Source organism: Ischnura elegans, chromosome 9, assembly GCF_921293095.1.
Source record: "Ischnura elegans chromosome 9, ioIscEleg1.1, whole genome shotgun sequence".
NCBI classification, from domain to species: Eukaryota; Metazoa; Arthropoda; class Insecta; order Odonata; family Coenagrionidae; genus Ischnura; species Ischnura elegans.
In genome coordinates, this window is record NC_060254.1 from 27,931,256 (window position 1) to 27,954,341 (window position 23,086).

At 38.6% G+C, this 23,086-nt stretch overlaps 1 protein-coding gene across 1 annotated transcript in view; it reads right to left on the reverse strand.

Annotated features, from left to right (window-relative positions):
* Positions 1 to 20,759, reverse strand: part of LOC124164905 (UBX domain-containing protein 4) — a 28,113-nt gene extending 7,354 nt beyond the window's left edge. Inside the window, exons 1-6 of the mRNA XM_046542135.1 lie at positions 20,472 to 20,759; positions 20,251 to 20,385; positions 17,592 to 17,722; positions 16,452 to 16,722; positions 2,689 to 2,965; positions 1,306 to 1,428 (exon numbers count right to left, since the gene is read on the reverse strand). Of these exons, the coding sequence (XP_046398091.1) occupies positions 1,306 to 1,428; positions 2,689 to 2,965; positions 16,452 to 16,722; positions 17,592 to 17,722; positions 20,251 to 20,385; positions 20,472 to 20,553 (1,019 nt within the window). The 5' untranslated portion in view covers positions 20,554 to 20,759. The remainder of the gene's footprint in view (positions 1 to 1,305; positions 1,429 to 2,688; positions 2,966 to 16,451; positions 16,723 to 17,591; positions 17,723 to 20,250; positions 20,386 to 20,471) is intronic.
* Positions 20,760 to 23,086: the final 2,327 nt, after the last annotated feature.

Here is a 23,086-nt window from a genome sequence, read left to right on the forward strand (position 1 = left end):
CAGGAGACGAAAGCAGCAAATTTTCGTCAGAGATTTTTCTATGCAAGCGACTGAATGCCGAAAATATATGTTTCCTTGCTCTCCCCCTTTTGTGATGGCCATGAGTTTGCAAAGTCTTATTTTTGAGACCCAATAAAGAGGGACTTTGGCCATACCCTTGAAATCCGGGAGCAGGTACCCGGACCCCTCGTATTGTATTACCCCTCTTTGTGGTAAGGGACTGCGGTCATTCAATTGTTTATTTAGTCAGTTTTCGAAATAAATACTTGTTCCTTTCTCAAAAAATATAAAATAAGGATTGCATTGTCTTTTGAGCAGTAATTTAAAAATGAAATTCTACGATAGATATTATCTTATATCTCCATTTCAGTAAAAACATCAATATGGAAATTGTTGCTGCATTAAATGCATTAATTTTTACAGTAGATCTTTGTTCAAAATTTGACAATTCTCAGAATCAAATGAGGAATACAATTTGAAGTCTGCAATTTATGCTCAAGCAGCAATTATCCATATTGCTAATTCATATAAACGAGGCATGATTGACCGCGAACCAGTGCCGCTGGTAGAGTTATAAACCCCGAAAGGAGGGAGCCCAACTACCCTTAGAGTCTGAGATAATGCGGAGTCCCCACTAGGAAGGGTCGAAAAAGGTTCGTAGCGAGACCCTTCTTAACACGTTGCGTACCGCGGTATTGAAATTCCTAGGAATGCCGAGAATGGAAATTGTGCCTATTAGGGCATAATGCCTTTGGTTTGAACATGGTTAAAAAGCTAATGTTTAGAATATAACTTTACCCAATCAAACGCTATGATGCATCAATTCATTATGAATAACGAACAACAACTGAAAACGTACTAACGAATACATATTCTACGCTTTAAAATTGTTTAGGTTGACGCGCCTAAATGATGAGAATCTTCGTCATCCGTCCGGAATGTTCGGGAAAAAAATAATGAGAATTCTCGCCATCCGTACGCAACGTGTTAACAAATGTCCTGCAAAAATGGTCCGTATGGAGGGCACGGAAGAGTCTCTTGGGGCTCAGTACAGCAGTCATGCTAAGGCGAGAACTCCACCATCTCGAAAGGGTTCAAGAGTCATGTGAGTCACTTATGACTTTTTGAGTCACTTATGACTTTAGCATGATTTAGATTGGTGATTGCACCTTAGTAATAAGTTCAAAATTTGCAAGCAACAATGAGATCATGAAAATTCACATTTCCAAAAATCAAGGTGCCCCAGTAATTGCGGTACATGAGGTGATAAAAAATATTTTCCCACATAAGCAGTAAAAAACTGACCTTCGAGCAGCAGCCAATTGGGATGCCCGTTCCTGTTCTTCAGCAGCCCTCCTCTGGTCCTCTTCCAACTTCCTTTTCTTAGCTGCATTCTTCTCAGCCTCGTAGCGTGCCGACTGCTCTGCCCTGCCAAACCAACAACAAATGATCACAGGGTGGCCAATCAAATCTAAATATAAAATTTCCTGACTTTCCTTGACTACTTTCAAAACAGAATCCTTTACTTGGACTCTCATTTGCAATTCATTAAAAGAATTTGGTAGACATAAATTATGATTTAAAAAATCTTCTTCATTCCACCTTTCAGTCATTATTTTCAAATAAAATAGCAAAAGCTGCATATATGGTTGCTAATGGAGGCGGAGCATCAAATTTTGGGGTGGGAGGGTAATGACCTGGTTCTGGGGAGTATGGATTATTCCCCACGAGAGAGGGGCTTTCTACCATGTAAATTTCTTTTAAATACCCATTTTTACGCTTTCTGGAGCCTAAAATTTCATTTTTATTCCTAACTACGGATGAAATTGAATAATTTTAGTCATGCAACACACAAAACTACTAATATAATAAAAATTAAAAATATTTGATAAAATTTGGGGGGGGGGGGGTCATGACCCTTGTGACAACTTGCCTAAATTCACCCCTGGTTGCTACCCACCTGCAAGGAACATATTAGTTGAACATTTAAATTGCTGCACTAAATTTTCTAATCCCTGGAGGCCCAATTCTATTGCATGAAATGACTTGAGAGGTTTTTTTTTACACAGTTGTTCCTATAGATATGATTAGGACCAGGACAGTAGGTAGTTTGTAAAATGGTGCCACTCCATAAAGTACAAGTTCATAAATGGGAGGTTCTATTGCATATGCATGAACAGGACCAGGAGAGTAGTTTGTAAAATAGTGTCACTTTGAAAATAACAGGATCGTTAATGGGAGGTTCAACTACATATGCATGACTGGGATTAGGAAAGAAGTTTTCAAATTCACGTCATTTTGCCAAACACGGATTTGTAACCAATAAGCTTTACTGTATACTTGATAGCACAAGGCAGAAGTTAGTGAAACTCACAGTTAGCTGCTATTAAGACAGTCAGCTTTTTGACATGTCACAATTTTATACAACAGACCCAGGTTTCAACTGCCCTACACAAAGAACGTAGCAGGGATCAGATACCTGAAAATTCTTTGCTACTGCCGAGATGTGAACTTAACCCACAGTAGGAGGGCCAACAGTCTTCCTACCACACTAACCCAATCCCCAAAATAGAAAACTGACATCTTACAAGATGGATGTCACATCAGTAAGTCATGCTGCAGTGATTGTGTTGAATTTGTGGGAAATGTCAAGCAAAAGCTTTCACAGCACATCCTTTCCTTCCTCACCTGTCCATGGCAATCTGCTTCAAAATCCTTTCTCTTGCTGCCTTCTCCTCTGCCTTCTCCCGTTCCCTCTCCTTTTGAGCAGCTAAGATGTTCCTCTCCTCTTGCTCCCGGCGGAAGCGAGCCGTCTCCTTCCCGGACCTCCTCCTCATCTCCTCTCTCTCCAGTTCCTTGGCTTGCTCCTCTGCTTCCCTCTCCTGCCGACGCTGGGCTATCAGCTCCTTTGCGTGATCCACTTTGACAGGAACACCTTCACCACTTTCCTTTTTCTTGTCAGTCTCTGGAAACGGTGAGAAAAGGCAAAATACAATTTTTACCCAGCACATGATATGGTTACCAGGACAATGAGTCAATAGCAACATAGATTACATGAATGATCCTTCGCAGTTTCCACTTAACACCCAACCATGGGTTTTTAGATGAATTTATCCATTGCGCCAATGTGTTTTTCTTTTCCTTTTGCTTATACACTTGGATCATTTCCATTTGAGTTTTCGTGTGCATTCAACTGAGTGGGTCGTGTCAGTCACATTATATATGCAGTAACGAAGTCACTGTGACCGACGGCATGTTATGAGAGGCCAAAAAAGTGACTCATTCTTCAGTTATTATGACTGAAACGACAAACGGATAGAGGGCTCAAGGAGAGCGCTTCAGGGATACAACACACTGGGGCCGGGTACCAAGCCAGAGGCTTATACGCCAAATCAGCGGGGGAGGGGCTGGAGAGGAAGGCAAAAGGAAAGAGGCGCCGCCGCGATGGGAGCTTGTCGACGCCTCTGGGGTAGGATAGGTTCGGAAGGGATGGGATGGGGAAAAACACCTTAACGCTATAGAAGCTAAGAGGGCACAACTAAATAGCAAAACCAGGCAAAGCCATTAATGTGCCAGCGATTTTAGAGGATTTTTCTATGAGGAAGGAAAATCCATCGATCAAATCGCTAGATAGACCGAAGAGACAAGAGTAAGAGGGTTCTGGGCGAACCCTTTGAAGGATACAACGCACCGGGGCTGGGAACCAAGCCAGTGGCTTATACGACCGATCACCCGGGGAGAGGCTGGAGAGGAAGGAAAAAGGAAAGAGGCGCCGCCGCAATAGGAGCCCGTTGACGCCTCTGGGAAGGGAAAGGGACGGAAGGGACGGGAGGAGGGAAGAACACCCCAACGCTATAGAAGCGAAGAGGGCCCTACTATTAGCGAAACCAAGCATAAGCAATTAATGTTCCAGCGATTCTAGTGGATTTTCCTATGAGGAAAGAGCGAAGAGACAGTGAAAGTGTTAAAGACAGTATATTATAGGGATGTGTCGATTCCAAATGTCGATTCTCGATTCCATCGATTCTCGGGCACGGAATCGGAATCGATCGCCTAAAGTCAATTCTGATTCCATCGATTCCAAGAAGATAAATGTTTTGAGCATAGACTATAAGTTTGGGGCATAAAGGCTGCCACACACCTAAGCGGTACCGGCCTTGCCCGCGCGGAGGATACGCCCGGCACGTGGGTGCTACGACGAACATGCCTTGGAGGCCTGGGAAACATGAAAATGTTGGCAAGAGCGACAAACCGACGAACCCTGAAATGGCGCGTGTTCATGAGCAACTCTCAGAGAAAAAAAAATTGGAAACCACGGGATCGGGAAGCAATGCATGCGTTTCCCGTTCTTTTATTAACCACTGGTCACGGCAAATCAAATATTGCGATTAAGAATCACATTCAGAGAATTCATCTGGACCACCAATTTTAAAGTATAATAGATTGAAATATATTTTTTTATTTTCGAAAGTCTGATGATAATAAAAACGTGCAGAGACCGAGTTTTCCTGTGAAATGTATCTTATAAATACGCACTGAGAGCGGGTTTTTTATACATGTAACTTTTTTAGACTAACACGCGTCTGCGTCAATAATAAAAAATTTAGACACATTCGCGTTTGTATAGACCAGTTTCATCAATGCAACCCTTGAGAAAGTTGATACTTGCTTGGCATATGCCTCCAGGCGGACTCGACAGGTTGCGTTCGGCCGCCACCGCGCACCCGCCAGGCTGCTCTGGTATGTATGGACACAATGAACGCTACATTATTGTTTAGCCATCGCGGCCGAACGATAATGTAGCCACCGCGGCTATTGTTATTTTTAGGGATGGTCGGATCGGATGCCTCAGATCCAAATATCCGCGGATATTGCCCTTCATCGGATCCAAAGTCGCGGAAGACATCGGATCTGGATCCGAAATTTTAAATAATAGCTTCAGTGAATGGTGGAAAGAGTTCCGATTCTCTCTTTGAAAGCGCCGTCGCATGTGATTCTTGTCCTACTCATGGACCGTTTTGTTTGAAAGCTCTCGCAGAGGTTACGAGTAGAATTTCAGCCGTGGCCAGGATTTAGAGCCAGAAAATAAAAAATACAAAATACGACTGGCACATAGTGTGACTCTTCCCAAGAGATTGAACAATCATCGGGGGAATCTCAGCGCCGTAGGATAATAACAACGTCAAAAGTAACTACGTCGCAGATTTCAGAAAACCACCCTCGGCCGTCCATCATCATTGTCTTCTAAGGAAAATATCAAATCACACGAAAACAATTGAAGCGTGTTTCATCCCTACCTCGTCTCACCAACAGACCTTTTTTGGCCTACCTGCTTCAACTCTCCGTTTCTAGATGACAAATGCTAGGAGAGTGACTTTCTGGGCCCGAAGATATCTTGATAGCTTCGACAATTAGATGACATGCATGAGATTTAAAAAAGAATTAGACCAAATGAGACGCATTCCTGACGATATTTCTGTTTATATTTCAGCTCTAAGTAATTGCCACTCAGTTTTCTATCTACAATTAGACTTTACTGATATGCAACATTATCCAAACCGCACAATTTTCAAAGAACAAGCGCAGCATTAACCCCTCAAATAATAAGAGATGGATTGGAAACGCCAGCTACATATATCACGTAGCGTGCCCGGCTTCGCTTTGAAGGCAACGATGTCACTGAAGCAAGATTTGACTTCTTCGTCCTTGACTCCCTCATTTGTAGCCTTGTTTGAAATACGGAGGGAGCACGCTCCTTCCACTCCACCTCTCCCTTACGCGCTCCTTCCCACTGGTGTAGCTAGGGGGAGGGTCCAGACCCCACCCCCCCAAAATATAAAAACACAATGATTGCCCTTCACAAAAGAAAACAAAATATTGAAAAATCAGGAATTTACCATATTTTTCTTTAACAAATTAAGTTTTTTCGATTATGAAAAGTGTTGAAATTAGTTTAAAACCCATTATTTAGTGCCCGTTTTTTCAAAAATTTTCCCCCCTGGTTTTGGATCCCCCCCCGAACGAAATTCCTGGCTACGCCACTGCTCCTTCCCCTCCACCTCTCCTATTCACGCTTCTGCTGCCCACTCCTTCCTCATGCTGAGCGGTTGAGCACCTCATCGCACGTGACGTTAATGCCGTTTGAAATACTGTTAATTGTGTTGATAATTGCGCCGTTGCAATTCAATTTAATGATACACCGATAAAAATGTCTTTCATTGTGTATAAACATTTCCATTGAGATAAGGAGAACCAATGAATGCCGTGTGCGTGCACGGTAGCGTAAATTATCGCGAGGATATGCTAAATCCACCTCACCATGCTTAAGCATTTTCGGGTGAAACACAAGTCCGTATGTGATGAGAAAGAAAAATTCGGGGGAAACGTGCGTGAGGAAAATTTGAATTCAGTCGATGGCAGGGGGGTAGCCGAGAATTTTGTTAAGGGGGGTCCAAAACCAGGTGGGGGAAATTATTAAACAACAGGGTACAAAGGAGAGGGTTTCAAACTAATTTTAACACCCTTCATAATAGAAAAAACTTCATTTTTCAAAGATTCATTTTTTCCATTTTTCATTTTTGTAAATTCATTATTTTTAAATATTTTGTTTCCTTTTATGAAGGAAAGTAATTGTGTTTTTATATTTTGGGGGTCCTCTCGCTACGCCTCTGGTCAGTGGTTCATCCTAAGATTTTTCCTATTTTCATTTCCAAACCCAAGCGTAACAGTTTAGGCCCTGAGTATGTAAAGATGTTTTTAAAAAAACAACTTGAAATCCCATAAAATAATTTTTACTTTATAAAAATATTAAAATGTGTATGAAAATCTAAAAAGCATTCCATTGATTATATGTACCCAGAATAAACTTGAATAATGACTTTGTTTAATGGCAGGAATTTGAAAATGCATTTGGATTCGAAAATATCCAATTCGAAAGATCAAAAATTCTGGATCCGTCCATCCCTAGCTGTTTTATTCCATTCAATTCTCAAATTTTAATGACAGCAATGCTACAGATAAATCAAAATCCCACCTGTTAGAAGGAATAAGAATTGATGGAATCGGAATCGAGAATCGGGAATCGATTTGAATGAATCGGAATTGGAATCGAAAAAAAGTGGAATTGACTCATCCCTAGTATATTAGACACGATGCATTGTGACATTGTTACATAATTGTCAAGTTAGTGACAATGCTGAAACATGCCTTTCATAAAAAGTGCAAGTACTTAGAGTCTACAAAGGATCATTCATTCACTCACATCTCACCTAAAATAGTTTTATAAATAAAGATAACATTGCCAATTTCAGCATTATCAAGTATAACATTCAAAAACATGTGATAAGGCTAATAAGCAATGTCATAGCTGACGCAAACTGTCTTCCTTTGTCTAAGAGGCTGGGTTTAATACCAATTCCTAGTGCTTATATGCTCCTTGTATGTCAGCCAGGAAAAAAAAATTATCAAATTATTTAAATAATAACAATATTAATCTCAAAATACCGGAAGGCACAGAAACCATCATCAAACTTTTTTGGTAACCACCACCACTGCTGATTATGGACTTTATGTCCATATCCTTGATGATTTGTGAGCATCTACTATTCAAGCTTTAATCCAAAATTTAAGCTTGAAGAATTCAGAGAAAATACATACAAGTTTTTTTCCGTAAATATTTTATTTTCTAAAGGAATTTTTAAACTCCAAGTGAAAAAGTAGAATGTGTGATTGAGCTTTCAAAATAATGCATTAATAATAATGCAATAAAAATAATAATGCATTGCGCCTATCAAAAATTTCAGGATTTGCCGAATTACCCATGCATATCTAGTGTCAAATGATCATAGGACAAATAAATTATCATTATTACATTAGGGAGCATCCATTAATAACACAAGGCATTTAGGGGGTGAGGGGGAGGGAATCAAGCCGACAAGAAAGACAAAAAAAATTATTCCCAATCATAAGTGATACATGAAAATAGCACATGCATATGCGATATGGATGGAATGCACATGAATAAGTGTGAAAGAGGCACGATGACTGGACTTTCATGACATTTAAAATGCAAATTTGCCTTTTTGATGGCATAATTCGTAAATTCAGTGCCGAGTGCTGTTGAAATGCTCCACCATTGCTTATTGGCTGGGACTCAAACTAGACTTGGGCACGGGCAAGCTACATCACCGCCACCAGCCTATTTTCGCATGCTGTTGCCACCAATTTGAAGGTGTGAAATCGGCGAGTTCACCAACCTATGCGATAGCTGCCGGAAGACAGAAAACCTTCCCTCTCTTTCCATTTCTTCCTGGGAATGGAGTTTTTTATCAAACTACGACCTTGACTACAGTTTTTAACACAACTGAAGATCGTTAGCGATAATTCTATACCTAGTGATAATTACATTTTGTGATTTGCTTTCTGCCATTTGCATTTGACATTGAATCAGGTTCCTTCATGGCATCATCGCACAAAGATTGCGTCGTCATAAAAAACTCTACTCCTGGAAAGTAAAGTTATATTTTACCCCATCCCCACCGCATGCTGCCGGGTTGGAAGAGGGTCAGTGTCAAAAAGTGTCGTTGGCACCCACATCAGTCTTAAACTCGTAGATCGGAGAACGCATCACTCTGTTCCTCCACCACCAGACTTACCTCGTTGGCATTTACACAAGGCAGACCCTGCATTACGATTTTAGAATAGCATTGTGGCGGACAGCTATAACGGCAAAACTTTGGTGGAGCACAGCAATGACCGACTGTGTTAGTGAAAATGTAGATATGGCATGGCTCTGGTGGTTTTGGGCAGCAGGGCACAGGAGGTCAGTTGGCACCACGTGAACCGGGACACAGAGTGATCGTTTGGGTCTCACTTCGAGTGTGGAGGTCTTGCGGGAGACTAGCGTTAGTACCAGTAGTGTCATGGTGCCAGAACGTGCCCGAATGCCATTCTGGCACTGGTTAAGAAATTACTTAATAGTCAAATAATACTCTTGTCATTTTGGTACCTCAAAATTTCTGGTATAAATTCATAACCAAAACATTTTTTTTCTATTTGTTTATTCTATATTTGCTGAAATAATTGAAACACAGAGAGTAATATTTCACTTGTAAGAAAAGTTAAGGACAATGCGTTCTGGCTCTGCTAATTTTGCTATAACACCACTGATTAGCAGTGGTGTAGCCAGGAATTTTGTTCTGAAAAGGGTACAAAGTTGCAGGGTTTTAAACTAATTTTAAGAGTTTCCATATTTGAAGAATTCCATTATTTCCAAATAAGAAATATGTATTTTGTAAATTCATGATTTTTCATTATTTTTTTCTTTTATGAAGGAAAATAACGGCGTTTTTATATTTTGGGGGGATCCAGACCTCCTAGACCTGGCTATGCCACTGCTGGTAAGTATTGCCGTGAGACATAGGCAGTAGTGCACCCAAGAATTTCGTTCGGGGAAGGAGGGGATATTCCATAACCTTGGTAGCAGTATTTAGTAGTTCTGGGGGAAATTTTTTGAAAAATTGGGTACTAAGCAGAGGGTTTTAAACTAATCTAAACACTTTTCATATTCGAAAACACTTCATTTTTCAAAGAAATCTTTCGTAAATTCATGGTTTTTCAATATTTTGTTGTCTTTCATGATGAAGCAGAGTACTTTTGTTTGGTGGGAGGGGGTTTGGACCCCTCTTGCTACTCCACTGGATGCTGGGCCTGCTTCATAGATGATTACATGTATTTTCATTGGCAGCTACTAGAGAGGTTGAGAGAGATCCCTGGTAACTTCTGTTATGTAAAGCAAAAATTTCTTGCCATCAGCCAAGAAAAAGCTAAGTTTGGAAATGCTGCACTCCAAAGAATCTTGGCACCAGTTAGCATAGCGGATGCAGAGATTAATTGATCAATAATTCCTTAATTTATTATTGTTCTACCCTGTAATTATTTAAACTATTCCGTATTTTGTCAAATAACTATGTTTCACCACACTTTGTCATCATCTACTAATGATATACAGAGCAACCTTGATAAAACGAGACCCTATGGTACTCAAATAAACAATCGCAATACTAAATTGTCGCTTTACCATAGGTGGAGCAAATAACATCCAATAAACACATTGTCAACACTTATATAGGAACAGGATAGGTGCGGTAATGTAGACAGTTCTATCTGATAAACGCAAGCATAAATTCAGATGAAAGGCGATGCTTTTGTTGCATCACTAAATTTCCTTACCTTATTAACCAACAAGCCATTGAATTTCTAAGTGCAGAACTAAATAAAAATCATGCAAAGCATTGCTTAGTCAACATTATCCCAATGCACAACCGACGAAGCCTTTTTTTTATGCACGTTGTGCATTTACGTGATCAATCTATTGTTTTTGTATTTCCCGCAGAAAATTCAAACTATTGCTGATAAAACAGTATCGCAGTTATTTAATGCCTCAAATGCTCACATTGGTGTATGTTCATTGTTCCCGTACATTTCGTGGAAGTTATGTGAAATAATGTACCGTATTTGTTTCTGCAAATGAAAAAGGTGGAAGGTGGTAGAACGATCCTGCCTTGGAAGACCTTTCCAATCATCCAATGCAATGTCTTCATTATCTACACTAAAACGTCTTCTCAACAATCTTAATGATGTGATTAAAATTGCCTATGTTTAAAAAAATGTTCCATTTTGAGTATTATGCGTGCGACGTCATTGAAAGAATATACACCCATGTCTCGTATAGCGCAAGGGATGCGTTCCTTGGGGTCTTTGCGCTATACGAATTTGCGTTAAACGAGAGCGTTTTAACATAGGGAAGATAGGGATGCGTTCCTGGTAGCATAGGTCTTTGGTATTGAATTTCCTCTAAAACATCTATATTCCCATAAAAAGCCTTAGAAAACATTATTTCTATAAATATTTATAGTTTAAAACATCTTTAAAGATAGTATTCACGCATTCAAAGACTTTTATTCACGTTAAAAAAAATTCTTACGTGCTTTCGAAATTCCATCCTGTCGTGCGGGTGGGCTAACATCTGCTATCTCAGGGGATTGTAATGCGTTGCCGGCAGTTGACGATTTTTAAAACTAGTCTAAAAACAACTGTTGTGTCACCCACGCCCTTTTGTAGCTCATCGAAATGACAAGAAAATGCTACTTTAAATGCCATTTCATAGCTAGCGGAGTCCTCCGAGTCATTAGCAGCTACGTGAAACAGTCTTTAAATGCCTTGAAACCTGACCCAGGTTTTCCTTCCCTGAAAATGAATGAACGAGAATGCATTCTTTTCCAAAATAATATCGTCTCATCAACACTAAAAACTAGTTGAGGGGGAAAGGAGCCACTTTCAATAACAGCTTGGAGTTCATCAGAAAATGTTGTGGTGGCTGCGCTATCAACACTTGCAGATTCACCTGATAGCGCCGCACTGAAAATACCTGCTTGCCGTTTAAATTCTGGAACCAACCGCTTTCACTAAATGTCTCCGAGCGATTACCACTCTCGTCTTTTTGTACTGATTCACCATGAACTTTCCGTATGTGTAGACCGTTTGGTTGAAGTTGGTGCGGCTGAGGTCACTGATATTTTAGCTTCGTCTTTATTCAAAATAAGGCATCATGTGAGTTTAAACTTCCACGCAATATCGCTTTGACGCTCTCCATTTTCAAAGCAATTGACCTCTCTCAAGTCCTCTTCTAGGTTTATGGTTTTTCTTGATAAATTCTTGATTTTTCTACACGCATTCCTATTTTTTGCCATATTCTCTTGGTTTTTACTCTGTATGGCTCTATCTAAATCACCTTCTTCTGCTGAACTGTATTCCTGAGACGCAGAAGGCCTATGACTGCGGGGAGGGAACGAAGCCATTGTGTTTGAGGCTCTATAGCGTACCCTTTTATGTGTTGATGCTATTCATGCGCAACTCGGCCACCGCTCCATTTCTCCCCCGTGAATACCGATGACCTTGAAGGCTTTAGCGTAGACGGCCTAGACCTACCTGGAAGTCAATCGCCCGGTAACCTACGACGGCAAAAATACGTCTCAAACCGTATTGCTGAAAAAAAACTCATTTCCACTAGCCCCACGCTTAATTAACGATCTAAATTATTTATTATCATTCTGTTAAGGAGACGAGATAAATCTTCGGTAGGCCGGCTATCCGGACCCAATGACGAGTAATACTTTTGGCAATTGCACAGCAATGAATTTCGATTAATATATAAACAAAAAAGAAGATTTGAGGCAAGAAATAATATTAATATGCGTAAATTGATAGAAATTACGTGTGTACTTAGCGCAAGTTCACGTTTTATCACGAGAGCGTTTAAAAATTTTGATTAGGCTACACTGCGTTGCAATGTTTCCCCGAGGAAAGAATTTGCGCTATATCGAAATTGCGCTAATCGAAATTGCGCTATACGAGACATGGGTGTAATGAGTGAATCAACGGCACTGCAATAAAAACTTTTTAAATTAAATTTGGTTGTACAAGAAAAGCTATTAACTTGATATTATTTCGCAAAAAATATAATGCAGACATTATGCTGATGTCACTTAAGTAAAAAAGAGCAAGCTGCAAGAAATTGCGACTGATATAACATGCATGGGTAAGATATTCAACAAAGAAATGAAAAAGTGTACGCATCAGATGGACCCTGAGGCCAACAAAACTTACAAGTATGAATTTATTAATTAAACATTCTCAATAATGACTGCATAACATGAAAAAGAATGCAGCATTTTTAAAATTAAAAATGTTAAATGTGGATTACTATTCTCCTATATTCCTATCGCATTTAGCCTAAATGTGATTGAGATAATTCTTTCATATTTGATAAACAGATTTATTGGTCACTTTTCCACAAATAATTTCAGTCATTGATATTTCAAGAAATATCCACTACCAAAGAATAAGTATGACAATATATGAACATCATTACAAAATTAAAAATTTAGCTAAGTAGGATGTTTACTTTTGAGAACGATAGACCAAGATTATAATACATTAGGAACAAACACAGATGGCTTATTGTAATAAATACATGGACAAATATTATTGGACTTCTACACAAAAAGAACCACAGAGTATAAATTATCAACAGCATCTTTCACAAATGATTTGATCAACAAGGTAAACTGCCACCACCCATCAGATGCCTGGAAAATAAAATGTTTAAGCCAAAGTAAAAAAGCATCAAGGAGAAAAAATAATTTTATAGCATGCAGGAATTGAAGGAGCATACCACATTCATTTGCATGCAACCCTGCCCTATTCCTGAAGTAAATGCTGACACAGCCTTAACTTCCCTAAAATTTTCACATCTATTCTTTTAAAAAAGTTACCACTTGATGGAAACTAAATTCAGACCAATGTGCAAGAAATAACTCTAACATAGCTATATACATGGAATATACTGTATACGTCTGAATATAGTCCCCCCTTTTTTTCCAAAACTGCCCACGGTAAAAGTAAAGGGGGGGGGACTATATTCAAACGCATTTTTTTCACTTTTCCCGAAACTGAAGCCTCAAAATTTGGGGGGGGGGGACTACATTCAGAAGGGGACTATATTCGGAGAAATACGGTATATATATACACGAGAAGTTATAACAAATTTCATGAGATGGAAAATTCAGAGGTTTGAATGAACTCTGCAGGAATGCTTTCATCAGATAAATAGAAAAAAATAACACTTTAAATAAAAACTTATATAATTTTACATCATGGCCAGTTTTTTCACGGCATGACATTTGAAACTCTTGTGCAACATACAAAACCAGTCCTCCAAAATTATAAATATGTGAAATTTACCAAGTTTTTAAAATTTATAATGAAGCAATTTAACCAATTAATGCCTTTACCTATTGATTGGATCACATACCATCATTAACTATCTGTTACAGTGGAGTCACATTAGTATGAGTATGGCCTGTCGCAAGATCCCTACCAAAATGAGAAATTACAGGGGCACCATCAACTGACCCATGATTAGCATGTAAAAAAATACAGTTAAGACAAACCCCTTTTGGAGTAGGCATCCACTATTACAAGAGATTCAATCTTCGGAAAACATTCACTACTAGAGCTCAGTAGCAGCAATTGCTAGCAATCTGTCGGAAGTGAAATTAACATGGAGTGATGAGTATCAATTGCACGTTGCTAATTGCTAACCGATTGTTAGGAAGTTAATTTTAGGGAAAATATTGCTCCATTTTGCTCTTATGTCCTACGGGCAGTTATGAGTCATGTGTATATGCTTTGGATTATTTTATCAAAATAGCCTAAATTTTTGAGTTATTATTCCTGAAATGATCTAAATAATATCTTTTATGAGATGCTTAATTTTTATTTCAATCATTTCAGGGTCATGTATACCCACATCACAGTATACTTTAATGATTCCCAGTTTGGTTGCCCCAACTGCATCAAATCAAGGTTTAACTGCATTTATGTCCATGCCCTACTGATAATTTTAAATAGTGTTTCAAAGTTAAAGGGCCCTCCCCCTGAGAGAGTCTCATTTAGTATTTCTGTTCCTTAATGCATAATTTAAGTATGTAACATAATGTACTAAAAAAAATTGAAGCTCTTTGTCGACACATTTCATTCTCCATTTCAACACCGAAGTAATGCCTCCAAACTTCCTACAAACACGATGATTCTCCAAGCAACGCTTGAACTATCTAAGATGGTCATTACCATTTTATCCATAACTTTTATGCATATCCTTCAGCACAACACAGCACCAAGCGATTTGTTTTGCTTTATAGCTCGAAGACAACTGCATTAGACTACAAGAACTTTGATCATACGTAGGTAGGTTCCGGTTTGCTAGAACATCCTGAAGATGTATTTGAGTTAGCGCATGGTATATATACTAAGTTGGTATCCTTAGCTAGGCATGCAGCCCAAGTGTTAAGATACCATACTCAGCTTTCACAATTAATGATAGGAAGAGAAAAATAGATGGCCAGAGGCAAAAAAAATATAACAGGAAAACCCAAATAAGCAAGCGCTTGATCAACCCCACTGTTTGGTAAATGTTAAAGCAAGCGTTAGGTATAAGTATAGGAGAAAATAAACTAGACAGTACTAATAAGGAAAGAAAAAAACAAAGCAGAAGAAAGTAACAGATGAATGTGCCCATAACCTACAACGACTAGTGCATAAATATTGACACAATAGACTCTTGTTAATACAAACAACCTTACCACAAAGTTCTTATCATTACGAAGTAAATCGTTGTTCCCAAAGAAAAGACCTATCCAATCTATAGTAAAAAAAAACATTATTACTAAATTACGACCCTCAGTCTCGGTCCCGGCGGTTACAATATGAACTTTAATACAAAATTCCACGAATAAGCAATGGCATTTAGGTGGATGTGCACTACGCTACATTTCAGTTCTCCTTGTGTACTGTACCCAAAAGTGTAATTTATGGTTCTTTCTTCAGTAGGAGATACTTCATTATGCCGACAACATCAAATGATAAGCTTCATTCCTGTAGAATCAAGGTGACCCACTCATTACTGCTTGTAAATTGACGTACAGTTATTCCCCATCCTACGCACATTCGATTTATGAACTTTCAGAGATACGAACGTTCGAAAAATTCAAGCGTGCCCAAATTTTCAAATTTGGTGCCTTTCGAGTTGGCCGATGTGATACGGAGTATCGGATGGGTGTAGTAGAGGAACTTGCACTTTGGGCATAATCTGAACAAAGTATCATTTATTTCGGTGTGATGTCAGGAACTGTTCAGTGTTTCGCCCATTCTTCCTTCCTGCGGACGATTTTTTTCGGCATCGGCTGCATCGCATGCCCGACTGGATCAGTTCGTCACAATCATGAGTTAACACACTACTGTGAAGCAGCACTGCATTCTGCAGCATAACCGCTCTCCTCATAACCTCTGCAGCATAACCGCCTTGCATAGGTTTATCAACTTACGAGCTAGGTCTCGGAATGCATGTTGTTCATAAGTCGAGGACTTACAGTGTTTGGGAAGATATCAACCCTCGATTTCATCATACCTCATTCTTCTATTGAGAAAAATCAAATAAATGTGCTTGTTTTAATATATTTCCATGAGGTATAATTGCTTATATTATACACTTGTCTCTGAAGCCATTTCACAGTGCGACTATAAGCACGGGAGAGACAAGAAATTTTGACAAAGTATGTTTTTTTCGATGATTCCTAAAAGTAACATTCGTACCAACTTCGTTATTACAAACCTCTGGTTTTTCAGTCCCGTGATCTTCGTAATAACATGAGTCTACAATAGCACTATAAATTGGCAGAATGGTAAGTCAGAGATAATATACAACCTACATGGACGAGGGAGTAGTGTACTCGTTAAACTTTGAGCAATTCAAACTTCACACTTGATATTCACACACACCACAGATTATTAACACCACAACAAGAGAATTAATAAAATTCATGAATAAAAACCTTTTTCAGGAACTTTGTCGTCTTGCATTTCCACCTCCGATGAACCTTCAGCTTTCACCTCAACAGTTGCCGTGGAAGTACTTCCCAAAGACTGTTCTGTAACTGGTGGGGCCACGACTGCAGGACTCTTTTCTATTTCAGGAGCTTTTTCTGAATTCACTGGAGCTGATGATACAGGAACAATTTCAGGAACAGCTTCTGTTGTGGCAGACTCTGCTTTTGAAGCAACACCCTCTGACGAAGATGCAGCAGCATCCGTAGCTGGAGCTCGCTAAATTAAATTTATAATAATGGATATAGGTTTAAATTTATAGTAATTGATAGGCTGGAGCTATAAGCACATTTGTACACATTCATTGACTGCTTACATAAGCCAACTGTGAGTAATTCTGATGAGTGAATGAGTGCCATGAGGGAAGAAATGGTAAATTTAATATTTTTGTAGAACTCAATTACATATTAGTTGCCATTAAATTAGCTGCTGCCAGGGGCGGATGCAGGATTTCTTTCTGGGGGGGGGGGGGGGGGGGGGCACAAGGATACCTCGTAATACAAAACGGACGAATGATAATGGGATCGTATTAAAAATGTTGCATCTTTTTAACAGTCTGGGGGGGGAAGGGGGCACGTGCCCCCCCTAGATCCGCCTATGGCTGTTGCAGTAGTATGAAATATGATTCCAGATTATTAAATTAATGTTTGATAACACTGAGTATTATATACAAATTAACTAACAATTATTTTTAGGTTGGTATATGCTTAGCAAAAATAAGAAATGACAAAAAGTCCATTTTTATTTTTATAACAACTAATAGGTCAAAGGTCAACTCTAGTCTGAGAAGGCTTGAAGTGACTGATACATATTTCCAGCTTCATTATGGGTGTGTAGTTTTCTTTATGGTCTATAATGACACAACGAATTTCCCAAAATGCATTAGAATAACCACAACATCAACATATTGTAAACAAACAACAGAATCCAGAAAATTATCACAGATTCTTATTGTTTTAATCCAGGAATAATAATCAATTACTTAAAAAACTATTGCACTATTTGTAAGGAGCACTAAATCTAGAGTTTTTAAAAGCCAAAGTGCAATACACTCTTAAAAGGTATAAGATTTCGATTATTTGACTTACCTTGCCACATTTTTCGAGAACTTTGTCTATGTGGCCACAAAGCTGAGATGCTGACCTCTCTCCTGCCAGTATTTCAACAGGCTCACCATTTTTACCAATGAAGAAAAGAGATGGGATTGGGACTAGTTGATCTGCAGTCATAGTTAAGGAGTGAAACAAAAAATAGGCACACAAATATCACAGTATACGTAATGAGGAAATGAATGTCAATTCTGTAACTTCTTTGGTTTTTCAAGCTATCAAAATATCAAAAACATCCACTCTCAACAGGGTGGACAGCTATTCGCTCTCAAACGCCTGGAAGAGACTCTTACCCAAACGGATCAATCCTAACGCACCTAGCCAAAACCAAGGCCTATATAAGATGGGCAAAAACCTGCATCAAACACTTTGAACCTGAAGACACCAGCTGCAACGCCAGCGAAAATGTCGTTATGAAGATGAATCATCACGGAGGTCAACCCGAAAGCCTTGCTACGCACAGTACACATGATTTTAGAACCAGTGACACATTAAAAAATCAGCGATTGGTGAGCGCAGCTTCACTATGAATAGCTTCATCAATTTCAATGATGCCAGAAAACTCTGCTGGGTATTGGAACTGAGTCTACAAAGAAGCCATTGAAATTTATATAATAAAGAAAAACAAAAAAAGGAGCTATAACCTAAGCAGTCCCTGAAAACTGGTGCTGGTGGTAAAAATTAAGAAGAGGAGAAAAGAAAACAGACGGAAAAATGTCAGCCAACCAGGGGGCTTCCTTGACATACTTTGGAACCTCCATTGACCAATCACCAGTCACTTGAACCATGACGGCAAGTGACTGATGATCCTTGACAATGGTCGCGTTCAGCAGATACTCACCAGGATCAAGAGATCCCTCACCGGTGAGCGACCGGTCATTGCGATCTGCTGAACGGTTGCTGAGCAGTGATCAGTCACGTGACCAAAGAGCAGAAACATTCAAAATGGGCGGTAATGCGATTCTTTTAGAATTCTTTTTTTATTATTTTAGAATTCTTTTAGAATTTTAGATTCTTTTAGAAGCGCTAGCGATTTTAATTGCGGGAGACGATGATACTGTGAACAATTTGTTCGGTTTAATTCAACGCGAGACGAGATTCTTTAGAAGAAATCCCTAAGCCGTACGCCTCAGAAGAAATAGGCCGCGGAATGAAAACTATTACGAAAGGATAGTCCCTCGTTTTCAGGACGATAGCTTACTTAGTCGATGACAAACCTGAAGCCAGTTTTACTTGTTTTTCTTCAGTATCCAGAATTTCAAATGTCATTCCTCCGTAAGCATGTCTTTTTGCAACTATAGCACCAGACGACTTGCTAGTACTGGGCGCAGCCATATTGATTCTCAACATGTTCCAACCAGTGATCGATGATTTTCTCTGGTGGAAAAAATGGCGTCTGATCAGTAACACCGGTGACCTACCAGAGAGCGTTCAGCAGAAATTGTCTCACCGGTTCCGCAACTTTCGAGTCTGCTGAACGCGACCAATGACACGAAGTGTTGAAACCATGGTCGGTCGTAGAGTGTTCAATTAAATAGTGTGGAAATTACCATTTGTGTTTTTATCGTGGACATAGCAAACTTCCACAAAATCAAGCCTGAAACGGCTTCATATGCCTTTTTCGATATGTAACCGATGCCCAGACTTACTGAACGACATGAGAAAACTTCTTAAAGCAAAAAACTACTTGAAGCACCTATATAGGACAATTCCAAGGATGAAAATCATTTCACTTTGAAAATAATCCTGATGTAGAGGATATAAATATCAACAGAATTGGATCTTGGCCTAGAGGTGGAACTTAGAAAACTTCTAAAGGCGCCAAATCCTATTTCATTTTAAAATTCTATTTCCCAATACTAAAAAACCAACCTATTATACACCATTTATATTTAATCTCCATCACTTTCAATTCCTCCGCCTCCCTTCTTAATTTGTTATCACATAATCTTTAAACAATGTTCCCTCTTAACATGGTTATTACTTCTTAGCATTTAAATTAAGCATGAAAATGGTTGAAAATACATACTAGAGCATTTATAAAAACAGGAAATAGCATCAAAAAAGGTAACAACAATGCTTGACAACCATTTTATGATATCAAATATAAATTTCATACTGTAAAATGGCACAAGTAACGTAAGAGCGACAATACTGATGGAATAGGACAGCATGACCAATAGTTTACAAGTACTAATAATATTCACGGAGACCTAGGGCATTAAGGTTTTCGGGAGCAACTTGTAAAATAACGAACTAAAATTACGTCTGCAGTGTCTCAGTTCATGCTTGTGCACGACGGAAACTAATACTTAGTGTTCTGCCTTCAGACAAAAACTGATTCGCTTATACGATAAATAATTCTCTTCGTAATGAGGAATGCTGAAATTAACTGAATTTACTGGCTTTAGTTAACCTGTGAACTGTAAGAACGCCAGTAGCTGATTTAAGTAATGATAATCACAGCTATTGCTCACGTACACAGACAAAAATGGTCATTCACTGAACTTAAAACATAATCAGTAATTCAATTCACCTTCAATCGAATGTCAGAAACATAAAAATGGCATAAAAATTGAACACAACCAACTCTCATGGGATTGAATTCAAGTTCTTACATGACTGAAGGAAAGGATACATATTTGGACGAACTGCCTGTACGGTTCCGAACCACTTTCGAGTCTAATGGCAACAAAATCATCACTTCCAAGTTTTGAAGACACCTCACGGCTTTCTATGGCAGCCGTAGTGCTCTTCGATGCACCATCGTCACCTTCATGAAAGGAAAAAAATACAAATATTCCAACTACTAAAGACCAAGTAAATAGTATTAAAGATGCCCTTGAAACAGAATTTCACCTGCAATGAAGACAACAAATAATGCTTGCTTGGATTTAGAGGCGACTATAGCCTCTCCGATAGAGCCTTGGAACCAATTCATTTTGCTATCTTCTCCAGTTGGTGACTCGAGATAATTTCGACGACGAAGACAGCAGTAATTTTTCGATCAAGCAACCAGATGAAAGTTTTTAGCCGTCACTCCTCACAATCAATTGCCAATTTCAATGTCAATACCATAATACTTTAGGAAATTCTGTAGCCCATAACATTTTCCCTGAGATGATGACACTGATTTTTTAAAAACAGATGAATATTGTTTGAGCGCATAACAAAGAAAAAACGATTTTTGCTGTAGTTATGAAATAGTTATTAAATTCTCAATTTGTGGAGTATTTGTTGTGAACGTGGAGGTATAGTTAAAAAAATAGGGAAATATAGCATTCGATTTCCTTTGATAAGTGCTAAAATAAAATTTTAAATCACTTTTTGACTTGCCCATCTCCTTTCACATTATTCTCCCTTCCATTCTTCGGTTCAAGTACTGCAATTTTTCCGACACTCACATATTATGAAGGCGAAAATATTGAATTTTAAATGTCTTTTGGACTATCGAACATATTGTGCTGGATTTATTTAACGGTGGAACAATATTTGAGTTGTCTTAATTGCAAAATAAAGGTGCTTGTTCAAGGTAGTCGACTGGAAAAGGATCCTTTCATCCATACAGCTATTCTTCAATGGTATGCATATACTTCAATGGTTTGCCCTAAAATAGTTCTATTATACTGTCAGTTTACTTTGAATTTGTGTATTCTTCTTAAGTTTTTTTTCCTTACACTTGGGGCTTAATTTTATCATTATGAGGATTCCTAAATATTAAAAAAATTAACATCATCTCAACGAATCTGGGATTAGCTTGATGGAAGCAAGCCAATCACTCAACTATCCAACATGCCAATCTCTGAATGCTTAAATTTCGCAATTCTCTAAGTACATTCCCCTACAGATATGACCAACTCCATAATTATTGAGAATTCAATTTATGAAAAGTCATTTGTGCTCGCCTGTGCTATCCATGTCTTAATTTCTGGAGATTTTTGTCTATAAGAGGGGAGCACATTGAAGCAATAAAATATTCTTAATTGACCCTTTTATTCACTGCTTTTCTCTATAAATTATCCCAAACTTTCTCTTGCAGATTTTCCATTTAATTTTGTCCTTCAACAGTTTGTCTTATTAATCATTGTGTTAGAGAATTTGCCGGATTAAATCATCCCATCTTCCTCTTCAGGTTTTCCGGAGACTGCTCTTTTCACCCACTCTTCCTTCTTTCAATCATATTCCTCATGAACGAGGATATGCTTTTAATCTTTCACATATATGATGCCTCTTGACTACTTTACCACCATTACAAATGCCTCACTATCATGCATGCACTATTTCACCACTGCTATTTGTAGATTCCTCTTTACCTTGAGTGTTAACTGCATTAGTAGTAATAAGTTGAATTCAAAGATGAATTGAACTGACTTTACCTTTCTTGCTTCGTTTATTGTTGGTTACTTAGCCTTCCTGGAAATGGAAGTCCTGCCTTCATTCAAGATTTTGTTTTCTTTATGAAAAGCTTAAGTTGGGAATATTTTGTGTTGATTCCAGCACTTTAAAGAGGAATGGAAGCAGCCACAGTTGTCTATGAAGCCTGCATTTTCTTGAGGCAAAATTATCTTCAGGGACCCTTTCTATCAATCATGAGGGTCTGGAGAAAATTGGCCCCTCTTTCTTTGAACACCAAAGCTGGTAGTTGGGAAAACAGTTCCCATCACTCGAATTTGGAAATAAGGGCAAATTATACTCAGATCATTTCAATTTAAAGTTAACTCTTTAAATGGTGGTGCAAATTTTCAGAAGGCCTGAGGTATTGTCACATGCTTTTCCAGTGAAAAATACAGGATAATCTTTCATATTTAACCCTTAGGTTAGGTAACCCTTAGTTCAGGGTTAGGTTCTCCAGGTACATACATATTCATCATACGCATAAATACTGTACAGTAACAGTAATATAAACTCTATGGTCATACGCTTCAATGAATCCATGTGCAATTTCAGTCATCATTGATGGCTGGTTTAGATTCCTCCTTCCTTAGGTTAGTTGTATTATTTCTCTTGGCCTTTCCTGATTGACTGGCCATCATGATACCTGCAGGCACGTAGCAAGAAATTAACTTTGGAGGAGCTTTGGTGGTAAACGGTTTGCCTATACTGTTATAAGTTGTCAGTTCGTACGCAAAGGAAAAACACACATTTCATTAACTCAGCTATATATTTTGTTTTTATAATGCTGAAAGTAAAAGTCAATGTGGTCATTCTCAAACATCATGAAATGTAACTATGTATGGATATTAAATACTGGAGTGTCAGATGACATGTGCCCCTGGGCTGGTGGTCTCCTCATGAGGTAAGGATGAGTAGTCGCCATGAGAGAAAAATGTTTTGGTAAGCATGTACCCCCAAAAGCCCCCTAACTATGTGCCTGTCGCATACCCAAGCGTTTCTGACTTTCTAGAGATGGTCACACACACACTTCAGGGGAATAGACACCATCTGTAACAGTAGCATAACTAGGAATATGTTTT